Raw genomic sequence first — 19,075 nt, forward strand, 5'->3', positions numbered from 1 at the left:
TGTGTATGCATAAGACACAAATGTGTGATGCTAATTTACGCAACTGTTCAAGTTTTACACCTCCAATGTAGTTTCACCAGTAACAGTTTTTTGGTAACTCACCTAGAGTTACTATTTCTTTAGAGTTAAGACAAACCACATCATCCATCCATTCTCTATACTGCTTGTCCTTTGAGTGTTGTGGGTAATAAGCTGGAGCTGGAGAGGTGTGGTACACCCTGGACAGGTAATCATCATCTTGCAGGGCCATCATACAGCCACACCCATTCACACAAGCATTCACACTCGCATTCACACCTATTGACATTTTAGAGTCTGAAATGAATCCAACCCCAGTCTGCATGTGGACTGTGGGAGGAAGCCAGAGTACCATGAGAAAACCCACTTAAACACAGGGAGAACATGCAAACTCCACAAAGAAGGACTGGGATTTGAACCAGGAACCTTTTTTGCTTCCAGGGGACAGTGCTTATATATTTAAATTACATAAATATGTAATACAGATAACATAATGAAATTTGCGATGTGTGAAACAAGGGAACATTTTGAAAGATCTCTTGTCAAATTGACTTGATTAGGAAAATTGTCGATTAACTAACAGCCTCATCAAAACTTTTAGTCAAATCTATTATCCCTCCATCGAATTTACACAATCGTGACCTGGGAGCAAAGGTTGTGTTTCTCTGACTTAACTGAGCCACTTTGTTACATTGTCACACACGTGTGTGCTTTGGAATTCATGTCTTAATCAATTATAAATGTCAAAGTGACAGCTTTATAACGTATGCAGGCCTTCACTTTGCACCTTGTCCAGGAATAGAACTGCATTTCCGATTAATGAAACTCCCTTTCCTAATGCACCAAACCTCCTCAGTCTGCAGTCCAAACACTACTCCCCTCTCTTCAGTGACAGTCATCATCTCCCCCACACCGTTTTTGTGTCAACAAACACACCTGGGGGAGTAAAGCGTAGATCTATGTTTAGCAAATCCTCTCATTGAGCCTCTTCCTGCAGGATGCTGGCCCAGCTCTTTCAGTCTGTTACACAATACCCCCCCAGCTCCTCAGCATCTCTGCCCTGTAGCATGTTTAAACGTTAACATCAAATGTTTCTGCCATTTCACTTTGTCTAAATCATCATTCTGTGCACAAAAATCCCTACAGGCCTGAAAATCTAAATTATTTACAACCCTTATAATATAAAATCAAGCTTTTCAGCGACGCCCAAGTGTAGCCCCGCCCCCTCCGTTCACAGCATCACTTCGGGTCCAGGGAGCCTCCCTGTCATTCATTTTCTGTAGAGAAACACCATTGGTTGGAGCAAACGCCCATCAACTGTTAAATCCCCTGCTTTGAGGCGTGATTGGTTGAAAGCGGGCCAGTGGGCGGGCAGTGGTCCTCCACGGGTTTCTCCCCGGAGTGTCCAGACGGGCTGAGGGACACAGGATGGCAGCTAACGGGAGAATCTAACGGGACATGCGGACCGGCTGATTTCGGATCAGATTCCCAGTGCTGGTGAGGGTTCTCGTGATACTTTTACACACTAACAGCACATTTAATCACATTCGGTTCAATTCGCGCGGTTATTTCTGCCGGTTTCAGCCTCGTTTGTCCCAACTTAGTGGTCGACCCCTGGGCATTAGCTAGCTAACCGAGTGGTCAGCCGGAGCGGACCCCCGGTGGAGGGAGGATAATACCCGGCCTCTGGGTCGCTGAGCCCGGCCTGAAGCTGGGGGTATTTTCTCCTCTGGTTCGGGACTTTAAAGGGTTTTCTGGGGGGGGATGTTGGCGGTTGTGCCAGTGTTTTTTTAATCAGCTGTTGGACGCACACACTGGAAAACGGTTGGTCGGGTTTCGGATGAAAACTGGCAGAAAATCCCGGAACCCGACCTAGAGGAACAGATGTGGGTCAATCCATCGTGACTGGACGCGGCGGTGCGGAACACTGATTGATCGAGGTTGCCATTAGTTCACGCATGTGTGTGTGAATCATGGGGAGATGGGCAGCGTGCGATCATGTGTGTGTATGTGTATTTGTGGATAAATGTCACATGTTATAAACCACGAAACCACATAGCAGCACATGTTAATAACCTCGAAGTGAAATGCACTCGATAATGTTATTTCCAATTCAACCTGAAATCTCATTAAAGTGCTCAATATTGAAATATGGCAAATTAGTAATAGACACTAACGCTATAATGACAGCTTACCCTATATCCGAAGACCTCCCCTCTATATGTAGCTGCAGCTGTTCACTGGGATTTAATACGTGTGTAGCACATTTTTATCAATGAATACCAACATATATACATGTTTAATGTGTAATATACGTGCAACAAGCACAATTGTGACCAAAAATAAGCAATCAATTCCTGCAATTGCTAACCTGAAACCTACAAAGGCTGGTTTTATTGTTTGATTGATCACCACATTCTAAATCCATGTATTGATTTATTGATCCATGAGTCAGCTATTAATCCGCTTGTGTCACCGTGAGGAGAACAGCAACATTAGGTCATGTCTGCATTAAAGAATCCAGTATTTGAGATACAACAATCCTGTTTTTAATATATACTTCATTTTAGGAGACCCACAGTTCACAAAATATTACACTTGCTTGTACGAGGTTAATCATACTAGAATATTTATGGTGAATAAAAAAGGGATAGGGCAGAAAACATTGAATATTTATGGTGACATCTTGAATAGCTATGCTAAAAATAGGAAAGAAATAAAGGAAATTAATAAAAAAGTTAGTATGAAGGTGCATTTACTTAGATTTAGACACATACATGTACAGTTTATATAAAACAACTATAAACAGACACCACTCCTCGGTAGGAACAAGAAGAGTTATAATAAGAGAGAATAATGCTAGCGAATTAATGGGCTGGATGAAGATAAATATCAATATACTGTACGTCGCAATGTGGTTAGTCTGCCAAATCCCATATTAAGTAATTAAATGATGGTCAAATCGAATTATTCTTGATTCTAATCAAAGTTTGCTCTGTATCATTAGCTTTGATAATAGTGTGTAATTATAGAAAAGATGGTGAAGCTTAAAGCCAAGCTTCCAGGTATTTTCTATGCACGTTATGATCCACTATCAACTCTGCACTTTTACCCAGAGTGCATCTCAGGTACAGTACCATCAGTGTTTTACGACAGGGTAAAACAAGGAGACGTTCCGGGACAGGCACACTGTCACAGCAGAATAATTTTCCCCCCCTACATCATTTGGGGCAGTGTGACCTGACGTAATCCACGATGCATTATTCATAACCTCAGAACAAGCAAAACAGCCTGCAACACAAGAAGCTGTACTGGGCTCATAAATTTGTAATGACTCCCCCTTTCAGTTCTTAATGGAGTTCTCACGTCTGTAGTAAAGGCCTCTCCTGCGCCCCGTGTGTCTCTGAGAGAGGAGACGTGGGGCATCCTGTCGGAGTCACGGGGGGGAAGTGGGTTTTCACTCTGAACTTCAACCCTCGGAGGATCACAGATGTTTCTTTGCTGCTGAATAGGCTGTTTAGATGCAGCTAATGGGACGCTTGAGAGGCTACCTGGTGTGTTTGCGCATGTTTGTTGGCCTGCATGTGCGTGATGGGTTGTAATAATTCATCCGAACACAAAAGACCAATGAGCACAAGCTAATGTCCTCTCTGGTGTTGTGGGTGAGATGTTTGAGGTTTACCTTTTCTTTCCCACTCCTGGGTTGCTTACTCACTTTTTCCTGCTTTCATTACAAGAGTATAGGGGGCCTTAAAGAAGGTCGAGGAGGAGGAGGAGGAGGAGGAGGAGGAAGAGGGGGAGGATGCATGGGAGAGCCAGTGCTGTTGCCTTGTGAACGCAGCTCTATTGTCCCGGGAACCTTTCAGTGGCTTCCCCGAGGTCGCTGCTCTGACCCCTCCCCCATCCGACACACTCTTTTTTTTCCCCCTCACACACACTCACACACACACACAAACACACACTCACACATAAACACAAACACCCACACTCTGTCGACCTCTCAATGTTACACACCACCCATTCTCGCTCTCCCTCACACTTTCTCATTCACTGTCTCTTTTTTTGTCACACGCTCTTATCCCATGCACCCTTCCTTTCCCCTCTCCGTGCTCTCCCCTCGTTTCTCACAAGCAGGCCTCCTCCGCCTCCCTCGCCAGCGGCCCCCCACCCCACCCCTCCCCAAAGCCCCTCATTATTTTCGCCTCATTGATGTGATTGTCATTCCAGCCAGACAGTGAAAGCAGAAACACGCAATCTTCTCATTTGCATCATCTCCCTCCAGTGCAACAAGGAGGGCAGTATTTCCAAAATGTTTATGTAGAGTTCAGACCCCTTAAATCCCCAAGCCGCTCTTTTGCTCCATAGCCAGACATTATCCACTGTGTTCAGTCTCGTCTGAGGCAGCGCAATATGGCGTAATTTCACCCTTTTGTTTCCCCTCGGTGGCGTGAGGCTGTCGGGGTTTGCAGGGGGTAGCTAGCTGAAAAAACAGGGTCGGATGAGGCCTCTGCAGGAGGTGGTCATTGGCCTAGTCGGTCAGAAGTATTTTTATACTATTGAAACCTAATCTTTAATTAGATAAAGATTTACAAAGACTAAAATATATATATTATGTAATTTTATTGGTTAATAAGAATTTTAAAACCGTTTTTTCTTGTGCACATTAATTTGCTCCTACAAAGCCCAAACAAAATGACTTGTGTTTCTAGTACCTGTCGACTATTATTAGCCCTCTGTCAGAATGCCAGAGCCTGTGTCTTTCCAACCTGCTTTTCTATGAAGTGATCTTTCTATTTTTTTTGGCATAGCTGCACAGTAAAAGCCCTGGAACTGCTAATAAGCATAAAATAATTTGATTGGCGAGTCTGAGAATAACAATGGAAAGTTTCATTTTTGGAAAAGGGCGTGCGTGTGTCTCTGTGTGTGTGTGTGTGTGTGTGTGTGTGTGTGTGTGTGTGTGTGTGTGTGTGTGTGTGTGTGTGTGTGTGTGTGTGTGTGTGTGTGTGTTGTGTGTGCATGGATCCATCTGTCTCGCTGTTTTGTCCTCCTGGCTGCTTCTTGAGCCGTAGCCTCATTGTTCTGGCCAAGTGTTTGCACAGGAAGGAGAGATGTGACACTGGGGAGGACCAGGAAACAGTCCAGACTGAGACCACAAAAACAGGAAGCAGGAAGAAGAGCCGATAAGATGGCGGCTTCACCAAACCCTGGGGTTTCTCTTTCTTCTTGAAGGGCATTATCTGTAGACCTTTGAACTACAGAAGGGTCGGAGGGTGGGATGGAAGCTAATCAGAGTTTAATTTCCGAGACTGATGTTCAAAGTTTCTGCGATTAAGGGCTTAGATGAAAACATTTCTGCTCTTAATTCTTTCAAATGACTGTAGCCCATAACCAACAGTGTTGTTTGGGCGTTGAACACATCCATGAATCTCTGTTTGTGTCAGGTTTCCAGCTGGGCAAGTGACAAGCTGGCCTGGGATTAGCTGGCACGCTGGATTCTCCTATCCCTAATGCTTTAATCTCTCTGCTGGTCACCACAAGTCTTCTGGCTTTGGACACTGTTGATCATCACTGTTGGTTCTCTGTCCTCAGGCTCACCCTTCATAATGTTTTGCCACGCTTTTGTTTTTCTAAACATACACCTTACAGTAAAGATAAATCCAATACGACAACACTACTGCAGAGAGTGTCCCTAAAAATGAACTTGCGAGATATAGATTTGCAAATAATTATATGAATTTAGAGGTGATATTTTTTTGCAGGGCTTTTACAATTGGTTAATGTTTGTCTTCGACTCACGTCTGAACTAGAGTCGGTTGATTCTGACTAAACTAGATCTTGTAATAGTTTCTATCTCTTTGGGAACGGATATAACAATATGTCGAGCATGGTACTGTAACTTATGATTTGGGGGTTGGTGATGTGGTTTCTGGGTAAAAAACCTTGTGCATGACTAAGCAACTAACTTTTATTGTTTATTTTAGTCAGGCAACTCAATTTATGCCTGTATTTAACTGGTGTTGAAACTATTTCTCAACTATTCAATCACCATCAATATAATAAGGGACTATTTTATTATTCAGATATTGATAAGATTATTTATTTTACTTTTTTATCTAAAATGTCAAAAGAAAATTCTCAAGCTTAACTTTTTTTTAATTCTTTGATGAAAAATGTAGTATCTTTGTGTCTTAGACTGTTGTGAAGACAAAATTAATTTACTCGATATTTATCATATCAGTCATCAATGAACTGATGAAACATTTAGCAGTTTTATTAATGATGAAAGATAAATTATTTGCAGCCTTAATACACAATATCTAGCCTCTTATCACAATTTATTCTTTATATGTATTTCCAAACTGATGATGGAGTCTTGCTCATGGACACTTCAGCAGAGCGGATGCTTGTGAACACATTGTTTCTCCTTCACACACAATCTCTCTCTAACATTTGGATCCGTGTCTCAAACAGTCTGTGCTTGTTTCCCAGTTTGTGCCAGTGTGCAGCCTCATCATGCCGCTGGTCAAGAGGAACATCGAGCCCCGTCACCTCTGCCGAGGGGAGCTCCCCGTGGGCATCGGCAGCGAGCTGGAGTGTGTGATGAACAACACGCTCTCCTCCATCATCCGTCAGCTCAGCAGCCTGAGTAAGGCCACACACACACACACACACACACACACACACACACACACACACACACACACACACACACACACACACACACACACACACACAATGTCGCCCTTACAAGAAGACGCTGCTAACATCTAAAGAAAACACAGAAAGAGGTTTCTGTGTGAACAGAAAAACAGAAACTTAACCTCCCCGGGCTGTAACCCCTCTGACTTCAGCGTGACGACTGTCCACGCTGTGTGTAGCCTCTTTGTAATAGGACAAGATCACATGCTTGCATCATTAATCCTAAAGCTGAGATTGATTTGGGCGTTGTCGTGGTTACAGGGCCTGGGGTCACTGGGCTAGCAGGCGGCTTACAGCAGCCCCTCACTGGAGCGTGGAGGGTTGACATGTAATCCTTTTAGATACTGTAGCTCCGCAGAAAATGAAATTATCTGGACAGCTGTGTGCATGTGACAGTGCAGATCAACTCAGTGTGTCAGTGTGTGGAGAACTGTTCTACAATTAATGTTACATTCACTGCAGATCTATTAGACTGAGCCGTTACTCCACCAAGGGCATCTATCCTCACAGCCCGGTTTCATATTCTGTCAACACGGTGCTCTGTGTTGTCATGGGACAGGTGCCCTTCGCCCATTTATCCTCAATGACTCTCATTTTCCCTCTATTCTTCATTTAGGAGTTCCTTCTATTTCATAAAAGCGTAAAATCAAACCAGTCCTTCACGCTGTTAACCCTCTACTCTTTGGCCCTGACACACTGGTTTGCTGTCCGTCTCTCATTGTGTCAAGTTCCTGTGTTGGGAGTGGGCCCTTCAACAGCAGCTGTGTGGGTTAGATATAAATACTTGCACAGGGCTGGCGGGGCTCAATTGACAGACATCACACACCGTGCATGTGTGTGTGTGCACGAGCAGCATAAGAATCCTCAAGAGAGGTCAGAGTTTGTGGGGCCCTGCATGCCGGATCTGTGATTCTTCCTTCCTCTCAATATTTTCCCCGCTGCCCATCCTGTCAGCGGGGGGGACAGAAATAGCCTGTAGCATGTGTTTGTATGTTTTGGCTATAGCATCTTTTTTTACACACAGTTTTCCAAAACGTAAACAAAGTTTTAAGATAGCTGGTGAAGTTTCTCCTTTCATTGATCATCCATTTCCAATAATTTAGAGTCTTGTAGTAAAAGGTTTTCTTCTCTTCTTTAACATGGGCTGAGATTGCTGGAGCTTGGAGAAGCTCCCATAGTCCTGGACTAACGGGCGTTTCACAGTCACAGATTTGACTGTGGGTTACTTCCTCCCGCTGCTGAGGCCTCCCTTTACTGAACCCTCTTCCACAGCAGGGTTTCTTTTAAGGGTTCAGAACATGTGTGTCCACAGGGACTGAACCAAAACAACTCATGTTTGTCATCCAGTCAAAATGTCAAATGGACCGTCCTACAGAAACAGCATCTTCTTTGAGATTGTAGTCTTAGAATTGGTGGAGTAAGAAATCAAATATTTTACTTAAGTTAAAATACAAATAAATAGTCAAAGTACTTCATTTTAAATATACTGTTAGAATTAAAAGTTGAAGTTCTTTCTGAGTCAAACCTATTCCCTATTGCAACAGTCAGGTACAACATAACCTCTGCGGCAAGAGGTAATGTTTTCACCAATTCCCCAGAGAATAATTCATGGATCTTGAAAATTTAAATCAGGCGTATTTAGTACAGTATTTAAGAAAATGTACTTACATACATCCCAACACCTAGCCTCGGTTTCACATCGTGTTGTCTTATGTGCCTTGACCAGCACCAGCCTTATCACATGTATAGAACCCTAGAGTCAATCATATCTCTTAATTAGAAATAAAAATAAACACTGCAGCAAGAAATAGTGTGTGTTCTTTTTTGTAAACTAGTGTCACTGACCAGCTACACAAGAATAATATAACAATGATACTTGCTTACTGGCAACATCCACAGCTAAGTATTGTCTAATTTCCTGCCTTTTACAGCTGCTCACATAGGCACAGTAGAATTTGAACAATCAATAGTCAGATCATATTAAATTATTCATGAGGAATGTTTCTTTATGGAAACGTATGAGGCATCAATTCCTGCACAGATCCTTAAGACTCTGGTTTCACATTGTGTCACGTTACCAGGTTATCGACTGAATGTCCTCAGTGTCTGGGGACCTCACTTGGCCCCAGTTAATGATTTCTCCTTCTTTCCCTCTAATTTCCCGTCCCTTTCTCCCTCTCTGCAGGCAGACATGCGGAGGACATATTTGGCGAGCTGTTCAATGAGGCCAACACCTTCTACCTGCGTGCCAACTCTCTCCAGGACCGCATTGACCGGCTGGCCGTCAAGGTCACGCAGCTGGACTCCACTGTGGAGGAAGGTGGGTCAGGGATTAGAGGGACAAGATGCAGCGAGTCTTTACTCATTGTTGAAGTGTCAGCCTTATGTTTTCTGTATTTTTTAACTAAAATGCATGAAAGAGATTTCCAGTCATAACGTGACTGAACGCTGTCACAGGGATAGTTTATCTTTGTAACCCTGCAAATGTTGCGTTTCTTTTTTCCTTTTATTTCTCTCTTTTTTCCTAAAGCCCATTCACTCATTTCTTTTTCTCTTCCGTTTTTTTTCTGTCAGTTTCCCTGCAAGATATCAACATGCGAAAAGCCTTCAAGAGCTCTACCATTCAGGACCAACAGGTGGTGTCCAAGAGCAGCGTGCCCATTCCTGTCAGAGAAATGTACAACCTGAGTGACAAGCCTCCGCCGCTCAGCATCCTTTCTAAATACAGGTTGGTGCTGTCCGTCTGTTGTCCTCCGCACCCCCTCAGCGGGGTCAGACTTTGCTGCAGGTTGCAAGACTATGTAGTAATTATGATGAGAAAACATCATACAGCATAAAACGTTTGGTCAGAGATTTTCCATCAATATCTGAGCTTTTTTATTTTCTCCCTTTTAAGCAGAGTAAATAAATAGAGCATAATGTGTTTCTGCTAAATCCAGCTTTATGATGTGGAAGCTACCACAAATGTTTGATATGTAGGACACAAAACCTCTTCCTCGCTAACTTATCAAATTCAAACCATATGATTTTTGTCCAAATTGGTCAATTATACGTTCAAATAAAAATATTTTACCTTGAACGGTCCTAAAAAGCACAAAATTCTTGTTCTGTACAAAAGTAACTCTTTAAAATTAACTCCTCAAAAGTCCACAAAAAATCTGACAAGTTTAATTGATCAGTCCATAACGGCCCTTATTGATGCTCAGAGAAATATTGTCATACACTATAAGGAAGTAACAAAAATGTGATATTATAATAATATATAATTCTGGTACTGCATCACAGTTTAATACTTTGGCTGCTTCTGAATCTGTGTGGCATCAAAAAGGTCTGAAAAAGTCCTAAATTTAACTTGATGCAGAATCCTCTTTAGAAGTTCTCTATTTCCACTAGTGTCTGACCTACATTCACAGTCTTGGTCACTGCGTTCATGCAGTTGTATTTTCCAGTACTTTGGGTGCATTACATATTTAGCATGACTGGCTCCAGTGGGAATCGAGCTCCTAGCCCTGACAACACTGCTCAATTATCTCTCTCTTCACTTTTTCTATCTCTCCCCCTCTCCACTTTTTCAGCTTGTCGTTTTCACTCTGTGCATAAGAGCACCAGATTCCCACTCATGGTTTCACCCCTGTTCTTCCATCAGCCTCCTTCACTTTTCTTCAATATTCACAGCTTCACATTGTGCCCGACCCAGTATTCGCACATTCACAAAATACCACCAAACCTGCTCTTCTGCTTAAACAGGGACAACGCGATGACTTTATTTCATACAGATTTCTTTATACTTACTTTTGTATTCCTCTTTAACATTTTGGGTGTCTCTTTCTGTAGGGATGACGGCAAGGACGCACTTAAGTTCTACACTGATCCCTCGTACTTCTTTGAGCTGTGGAAGGAAAATATGCTGCAGGACACAGAGGACAAGAGGAAAGAGAGAAGGAAGCAGAAGGTACAGTTCTGTCACAAGCATCTCCACATGATCGTATGGTTCAATGTGCCAAGATGACAGTTTAGAGGGGTCTTCAGGTTGTAAAAAATGCCGGAATTTCCGGTGCAATTAATTTAAACTCACATAATGAACATAAAACGGCCTTTAGTTTAACAAAGTCTCCTACAAATCTCTCTTTGTTTTTTTCTTCCAGGAGCAGCGTCGTTGTGTGGATGGGACTTTACAGAGGGAGGTGAAGAAGGTTCGCAAGGCGAGGAACCGTCGACAGGAGTGGAACATGATGGCTCTGGACAAGGAGCTGAGGCCCGACCATCGACACACCATACACAGAGACAGGGGGGCTTCTTCTGAGGGCTCCATGTCTCCAGAGAACAGGTGAGTGGACACACACAGTCCATTGTGCTTCTTCATTTTCTTCTCGACTGGAAACAAGCTCTTCAAGTTCTTCATCCCTTCTCTTATCAGGGGCCATGGTGCCGATCTGCACCACTATCCGAACGCCATGAACCACGCTGGCCACGCCCACACCTACTCCGGCCCGCCGCCCAGCATCCTGGCCGCTCAGATGGCCGCTGGACACGCCGCTCGTGGAGGAGGCGAACATGACACCAGGGGCAGGACGATGATGGCCTACCAGGGCGGGACACTGGGCCGTGTTCACCACCACCAGGTCCCGCTGCCTCCTCCGCCCAGCGAGGCTATGAACGGCGGCTCCATGTCTCTCCCACCTGTGGACTACAGGTAAACATATGAGACAAACCAGCTTGTAATGCAAGACTTTTAATATTAATACATATTATTATTAATATGGTTTTTTATTGATTTTTTTAGGTAATTTTTTGCGAAAGGGCACAACTGGCTTCACTTCCATCATCTGAATAATTGCTGGCTCTTATATTCCCAATATATTAAGACGGCCTGATTTATTGCCAGAAACGCAAATGTGATGAAGAAAACTGTAAATCAGTTTGTGCTGAATTTGTGCTCCTTGAAATTGTTTTGTATGAAACCATAAATACATTAAAAAGTGCAATGGTTCAATAGTAAAATAAATTAAATAATAAATAGTTAAATTGCAGTATAAAGTACATAATGTTTAAAAATACAAATGAGAAAAAATCAGACAACTCCTAAAAAAGTGATTGACTTAATCCAGTAGACAGAAGTTGAGCCGCTTCTCACAGTACAGTGGTATTAAATGATGTTTTCACTTTGAGATAATGCTGCCACCTAGTGGATTAGTGTCTCTAGGCTTTACTCTAGAACCCTGTAGCCTTTACTTATGACACAGCATCAATAATATCAAGTACAGACTGTGACTGTTTTCTAACCCGTCTGTTTCTGCTCTGTCGCTCTGTCCTTCCTTCAGTATTGATGGATATGCAAACACCGGCCCTCCGCCCCCTCCCCCAGCTCCTCTCATCCCGTCTGCCCAGACTGCCTTTGCCTCACCTCCTGGAGGTCCCATGTCTCCGGGCTCAATGGCTGTCGGCAGCTACATTCTGCCTCAACCACCTATGTCTGGCATCCAGTTGGCTCCACCTCCTGGTCCTCCTGGTCCTCCACCCCCTCCTCTTCCGGCTGGTGCCTCTCACTTCACAGCCCGCAAGAAAACCTCCTCTGTGCCCGCTGAGGCCGCAGGGATCACTGATGCCCGCAGCGACCTGCTGGCTGCTATACGTATGGGTAAGAGCCAAGGCGTGTGTGCGTGTGCTTGTGTGTGTGTGTGTGTGTGTGTGTGTGTGTGTGCCATTTTAATGGCTCTTCTTTAGAACAACATACATTTGTAAAACCTTTCTGCAGAGGATTTTATAAAAACAATGATATCCATAGAATTGTTTTACAATATTGAATCCAATATTGAAGCTTGTGTGACGCTTAAATAACAGAAAAAAAGGTAAAGATCCGGCTTCAGTCAGTGGATCTGAATATATTGACCTTTCTACCTGTTGTAAATGCACTTTAGACGATATACATTATTAAGAAAAAGCTGAATTCTAAAAGCTGAATAAGTTTAAAACATGGATTTCCATTTCCTCTGCAGGCATCCATCTGAAGAAGGGGCAGGAGCAGCAGGAGCAGCAGGCGAAGAGGGAGCCGGTCGGAAACGACGTGGCCACCATCCTGTCGCGCCGCATCGCCGTGGAATACTCCGACTCCGAGGACGACTCCGAGCTGGAGGAGAACGACTGGTCCGATTAACACACGCGGACAAAATATGGGATAATAACCACTGAAGATACACACACACAACGAGAAGAAGACACACAACCAGTCGATCTCGCACTCACTTGAAGGAATGCCCACTGTACAACGCCCACGGGTTATCACACATTTTGTCGCTGAAAACACACAAACACACACACACGCACATACTACTACACCTACACACAATCACATGCTGTAGGTTGATATAAGCTGAAAGGTCCAAAACTGGAAATCTGGGAGTGTATTCAAGTTGCATAAACACTGTAAAGAGACTAGTGATAGACTTTAATGCTGACCACTAACATTCAGCCTGCTGATTATATTTCAAAGCATTGTGAATACACCCCAGTGGATGTCTCTCTGCCTGTCGTAACACTTTAGACACCGCGTGAAGGTGCTAATCTCTCATGTATAGTCGGAGCTCGAGAGAGTTATAGGAGAATTAGAAACTTTCCTCTTGAGCTAACCAATGTACTTGTCTTTTTTTAATGTTTTTACTCAAACACTTGCGTATGCCATAGATCAGGGGGCGAGTTTTTAACATGTAGATGGAAATAACTGGAGGCAGAGGAGTAACGGACGAGCTGAGTGGCAGCTTCAGTCAGAGGAAGATGGAGGAGCGTCTGAAGTGATGTGGGGAAGATGCACGACAGAGAATTAGGGCCAGTTAGAGGGGGGGGGGGGGTGGACTGCATAAAATCCTAAATTAAGAATATAAAGTCGGAATATGACGAGATTAAAGTCCTGTTGCCTGCGTTAAAATGAGAAATTTGGAGCATCTTGTTAAGTTGTGCTGTAATATAAAGTTCAAAAATAACAAATGACTTCTGTGGGCTCATCAGCAGAACATCATCATGTGAATCATGACTCTGAAAAGATTGTGTAAGAAACACAAGAAAGATCCAAGCTGTACATTACTGAAAACTGTCAAGATATTCAAAGGGGTTTCATAGTTTCTCAATGAGATTCAAATATTGTGGATCGAGAAGTAGTGAAAGTGAAAAAGTGAATTTGAGTTATATCTTTTCTTTCCTTCAACATGGCCCTAATTCTCCGCTGTAAAGATGAATGAGAGGGCGATATGTAAAAAGTCTTATTGATCATAAATATGAAAACTGAGCCGTCTGCGTCTGCAATCGCTCACTGCTGTGTGGGAGGGGGGGTATGGGTGAGGGCGACGGTGGGGGGGGGGATGTAATGTATATGCTAGTGTGAGCTGTGTAACCTTTGACCCAGAGAAACAAATAAAATGCTGAATGAAGGATCCCGGTCGGCGGCCATGTTTCTTTTCTGTTCCGCTGTCGACGCGTACCTGGCTTCAAGACTTCAGTTCCCATGGTAACAGTACAACTAAGAATGGAGTTGCCAGGGAAACAGAAGAGTGTGAATAAGGGAGCGGGGGGTGGGGGGGGGGGGGTCGAACAAATGAGTCGAGGCAGGAGTTTTATGCACAGCACATGTTTGTTTTTAATACAAAATTAACAAGATCCCTCAATTGAGTTAACTAACCAAAGCAATTAAAAAGTACAACTAACACCTTGGAAAAATAGACACCACAGTTCACACTCAGACACACACACACACACACACGTTTGTACGATATCTCCGTTAAGTTAGTGCATGTTGATTATCATCATTAATACGTTTCCTTTTGCAGATACTTAGTAATTTGTTGTGCCATTTTCATCCAAAAAATAAAGTGCATTTCACATTGAAAACTACGCATACGTCTACACAAGATGCTGTTACTGTGGTGCCCCCCCCCCCCCCCCCGTAGCTCTAACCCCCCCACCCCTAAACACACACGCACGCGCACACACACACATTCACAGGCCCTTGAGTGTTTTGATAATTAGCTCTAGATTCGTCACCATCGGAGAGACACCTCCCCCTCAGTGGAACAGCCCATCGCTGGCTACACACGTTCTCAAACCCCCGGTTGCAACGTACATGTCTGTGCCCGGTTACACTGTGAAACCATTCAGTAGATGAGATGTGTGTGTACAGAGAAGTTTTACATCCATCATCACAGTCCTTCGCCACTCGTGGATACAAAGCCCTTGTCCACTCGCGTTCAAAAAAGAAAATTATAATCTCGACAACATTGTTTGGCTGCACCAGATGGAAAAACATTCACTGATCAGAGAGGGTCGTGTACCATCTCTCTTCTCCTCCCTTCGTGTGTGTTGCCAAAAATCTGTTCCATCGTCCTTTAACCGGTGCAAACTGAAGCGAGGAAACCGAACAGAATTCATTCTACATTTTTTTAAATGGTGCGACCCAACTCATCCCCCTGGTCTGACTGGCTTTGGTAGCACCATGCACGTTGGTATAAAGTCATAAAGCCCCCCCCCCCCTTCTCTCTCTTATGCATGCGTTATATACAGAAACAAATGACTCAGTTTGATTATAACTACATTCAGAAAAAAAGGCTTTACAGCGCCGTTGGTATCGTACAACATCATCAGAATCTGAAAGAGCACAGGCCCCCGACTGAAGTGGGAAAAAAATAGAACTTCTCAATGAATATAACAAAATAGACTCTTTATTTTTTCTCTCCAAAGGTAAAAGGAATAAAGAGTTTGTGATGGTTTGTGATTGTGCCAGTCTGACCTGTTGGGAAACTGCAAGGTTCAGTCTGACACGGTGCACAAGTTCACAGACACGGGCCGCGTTCCAATGCTCAGACATGCTGCCTGTCAGCCGTCCCTGCTCACTCCCCCCCCCCCCCCCCAAACCTGATCCAAGGACAGAAGGACGAAGACAGGGGGCGCTCCTCGGATCGGTGAGAGGGGACGCGAGGGTGCAAAGAAGCAGCATCATCTTTGCATTTGGAAGTGGCCCTTTTTAGCTCATAGAATCATTCAGAGGTCACTTAACGGACACCTGCCTCCACCAGACAGGATTGGTTCTTTTTAAAGTAGGGTAGGATATCGGTGAAGCAGAGGAAGGGAGAAAACTGGGTCTCAGTCCCTTTTTTCACTTTGGCTTGAAGAACTGGAGCGTCCACATCCAAGTCCCAAGTCCCATCGCTGTCCCAAAAAAAGACAAGAAAGAAGCTCTACACACACACACACACACGCACCCGTACACACACACACACATATTCACACAGACACACACACACACACATAAAATGAGGCCACTTCTCTCAGAATGGACAGGAAGACTGGCAGCGTTATCCTCCGAGGTCAGGGAGAGGGAGGAGGGGGGTTAATGGGAATTTGTATTCTTCAGGCCCCCCACTCCTCCACCACCACCACCACACACCCAACAAACACAAGACACAAGGAGACAGATCATAGTCTGAGGAGCTGCTGGATCACAAACACACACACACACACATACACACCCCGAGAGGCCATGCAGCTCACACCAAATGCACGTCAACACAGTCCCAGGCCACACACTGAGGCCCTAGGTTGGGCCACTCTGGACGACAGAGGCCACAAAAACAAACAACCACGCAATAGAATCCTTCCCAGTGGGACAAAATGATCACAGCCTGATTCTGGGGGGACACTGAATGAGGCAGTGGTGTCTCTGAGACTAATGAGTTGTGTGATCTCGTCCACTTTTTGTGTTGGGAGTGGTTCTTCCCATCATCCCGCCCGACCCCTCCCTTGTTTGAAGATGTATTGCCGGAGAATCACCGGAGCCTGGTCCTCCCCATCCGAGCGGCCTTCGTGGTGTGAAGAAGTCATGGTGGATGTTATTGCTGTCTGAGTATTGCTTCACATCTAAAAAAAGAACAACAACCATTCACGATGGGCGAGTTATTGCTGGCATGGGTGGAGAAAGGATGGGGGGGGGGGGGCTGCAGGCGACTTTTGAGCAACTGGAATCTAACTCAGAGCAGCTGTGGGGGGGGGGGGGGGGGGAGAGGTGGTGATTTAGGCTAATTACATTACCTCTGTATTAAAAAACAAATCTGTTCCATTCAGCAAGAAACACCAAGAATTCCAGATTTTGCAAACAACAATCAATGTTAGCAGATTATTGGGGTCGTGGTGACACGTGACCTCCAGTGGCTGGTGTCAGCAGGAAAGGGGGGGGGGATCTCTGTAGCATGCAAAGTAGACTAAAGTAGAGTAGAATAAATTGCATTTAATTCAGATTTATGCCACGTGAGCTTTTGATTTCATCAATGTCATGTCCATGCTTTAGGGGCACTGAATTTGACATCTGTGATATCATTTAAAATTTGCTTACAGGTCAATATCACTGTCAATTCAGAAGGTGAAGGAGGAGGGGCCAGAGGTGGTTACATGACCCAACAGGCCTCTATACTAAGAAAAATGGAGGAGAGGGGGTTAATGGGGGTGGGGGTCTCCTGGGGCTTTGTCTTGATGCTCCCAGACGCGAGCGCTGCAGCTAAACAAAAAATGCATACGCGTACAATCCAGAGATAGGGGGAATGGGAGAGAGGAGGAGGAGGAGGAGGAGGAGAGGCGGGTTGGTTTCTTTCTCGGCGGCGGTGGAGGACGCGGGGCGAGGATCAGAGAGAGAGCGCCGGGTCTATTTTTAGCTCTCCGCCGCTGTTTGGCTTTCGACACACGTCCAGAGTGCAGCAGCAGCAGGAGCAGCAGGAGGAGCACGGAGCCGGGATGCTGCTCCAGACAGACGGGCCTCACAGTGGAGGTGCCTGCGTGTCCTCTCCTCTCATCCGCCTCCCTCCCTCTCGTGGCTTTGTTCATCTCCCGTGCGCTTTTACGCATGCACAGGGGCGCAAACTAATAATGAATCCGCCCCTCCCTGCCCCCCTACGAAGAGCAGCACGTGTCAGCCAGAGGTCTGGTGCTGTAAACTGTATGCACATGCTATGGATGGAACATGTGATGCACTCAGCGCGCTCTGCAGAACAGATGAAGGGCGTGGCACGGGCCGGAAGGGAGGGGCCGGGAGGCAGGCCTACAGGGGGAAGACAGTGAGATACGTTGCCCTATGATGATTGGAAGAGAAGAGAAAGTCCATCCATCCATCAATCCCTCCAGGCAGGCTGTGGGTCAGTGAACAACCTGCCTCAGCCGGTGACACCTCCATCAGGAGCCGGAGCCACTGCCCTGGGCCTCCCCCCCTGACGCTGCCCTCTGTGAAACTGGACAGACCCAGTGAGGAGCAGAGCTGACCCAGGGCGCCTCTCTCTTCCCACCTGGGTCTGCTTCGTCACACGTCACTGGGGGTCCTTGCACGGTGGGCCACACTGGCGGGCACACAGCCACAGCACACCAGCCACAGTGCCTTCTGGATCTCCTGGTTCCTGAAGGCGTAGATGACCGGGTTGATGACGGAGTTGTAGGTGGCAGGCACCAGCGTGGCATAGGTGTAGAGTGGAGGATAGGTGTAATCCGCGATGAGGGAGTAGACAGTGAACGGCATCCAGCAGGCGGCAAAGGTGCCCAGGATGATGGCCAGCGTCGACACGCCCTTCCGTGTTGTGACGTAGTGCGGTGTGGCGGCCAGGAAGTGGTGCTGGAGGGCGATCTGGTGAGCGTGGCGCATCACGATCTTGCAGATCTGGACGTACAGTTGCAGCATGAGGCCGAAAAGCAGCAGGAAGGAGATGGAGAGCACGGCGATGTTGTTCTTGGTCAGCGGCCGCACCACGCTGCACGTAGACTCCTCCGCCAGGCAGTTGACCCCTGTGACCGGCAGCAGGCCCAGACACAGGGAGAGGCCCCACAGCAGCACCAGCATGGTGTAGGTGAAGGCCGCCGTCCGCTCCGAGTTGTAGGTGAGGGCGTAGTACAGCGACAGGTAGCGGTCAATCGTGATGGCCAGCAGGCTGAAGACAGAGGCCGAGAAGGAGGCCACCACCAGGCCTACGGTCAGCAGCTGGGCAGAGTCAGATTGAAGCAGGTAGGCACAGGTGAAGTGTAGCACCAGGCCCAGGCCGGCAAGCAGATCGGCGAATGCCAAGCTGCCAATCAGCAGGAACATGGGGGCTCTGAGTGCCGGGTTCTGCCAGATCACCAGCACCACCAGGGCGTTCTCACAGGCTATGAGGGTCCCTGAGGAGCACAGCACGATGTCCCAGGGGTTGATCAGCAGGGGCAGCTGGCTGGGCGAGAGGGAGTCCTCCGGTGGAAACGTCCCCAGGTTGGTACTGTTGTCCATCGGTCCCCCGCCTCCGCTGGCCATTGCTGTGGGGTCAGGGGTCAACCAGCTGGGGGTGACCGGTGGCTCTTCACTCATGGT

General features: G+C 45.9%; 2 protein-coding genes across 2 annotated transcripts; one reads left to right on the top strand and one right to left on the bottom strand.

Moving 5' to 3' along the window:
- The first annotated feature begins 1,406 nt into the window (after positions 1–1,406).
- wasf3b (WASP family member 3b) lies at positions 1,407–14,046 on the top strand. The gene is made up of 9 exons (XM_053412373.1): positions 1,407–1,515; positions 6,508–6,664; positions 8,903–9,037; positions 9,292–9,445; positions 10,552–10,669; positions 10,863–11,044; positions 11,135–11,410; positions 12,039–12,355; positions 12,714–14,046. Exons 2-9 carry the CDS (start codon positions 6,532–6,534, stop codon positions 12,869–12,871), a joined length of 1,473 nt encoding a protein of 490 aa, XP_053268348.1. The 5' UTR covers positions 1,407–1,515; positions 6,508–6,531; the 3' UTR covers positions 12,872–14,046.
- Positions 14,047–18,013: 3,967 nt separating this feature from the next.
- gpr12 (G protein-coupled receptor 12) lies at positions 18,014–19,075 on the bottom strand. Its single transcript, XM_053412441.1, has one exon. The coding sequence runs from the start codon at positions 19,070–19,072 to the stop codon at positions 18,044–18,046; it is 1,029 nt and encodes a 342-aa protein (XP_053268416.1). The 5' UTR covers positions 19,073–19,075; the 3' UTR covers positions 18,014–18,043.

Source organism: Pleuronectes platessa, chromosome 20, assembly GCF_947347685.1.
Source record: "Pleuronectes platessa chromosome 20, fPlePla1.1, whole genome shotgun sequence".
Lineage (NCBI taxonomy): Eukaryota > Metazoa > Chordata > Actinopteri > Pleuronectiformes > Pleuronectidae > Pleuronectes > Pleuronectes platessa.

Coding starts and splice junctions, on each gene's coding strand:
- wasf3b (XM_053412373.1), top strand. CDS start 6,532: ATGCCGCTGGTCAAGAGGAACATCGAGCCCCGTCACCTCTGCCGAGGG. Junction 10,670..10,862: donor AAGAGAGAAGGAAGCAGAAG/GTACAGTTCTGT, acceptor TTTTTCTTCCAG/GAGCAGCGTCGTTGTGTGGA. Junction 12,356..12,713: donor GCTGGCTGCTATACGTATGG/GTAAGAGCCAAG, acceptor TTTCCTCTGCAG/GCATCCATCTGAAGAAGGGG.
- gpr12 (XM_053412441.1), bottom strand. CDS start 19,072: ATGAGTGAAGAGCCACCGGTCACCCCCAGCTGGTTGACCCCTGACCCC.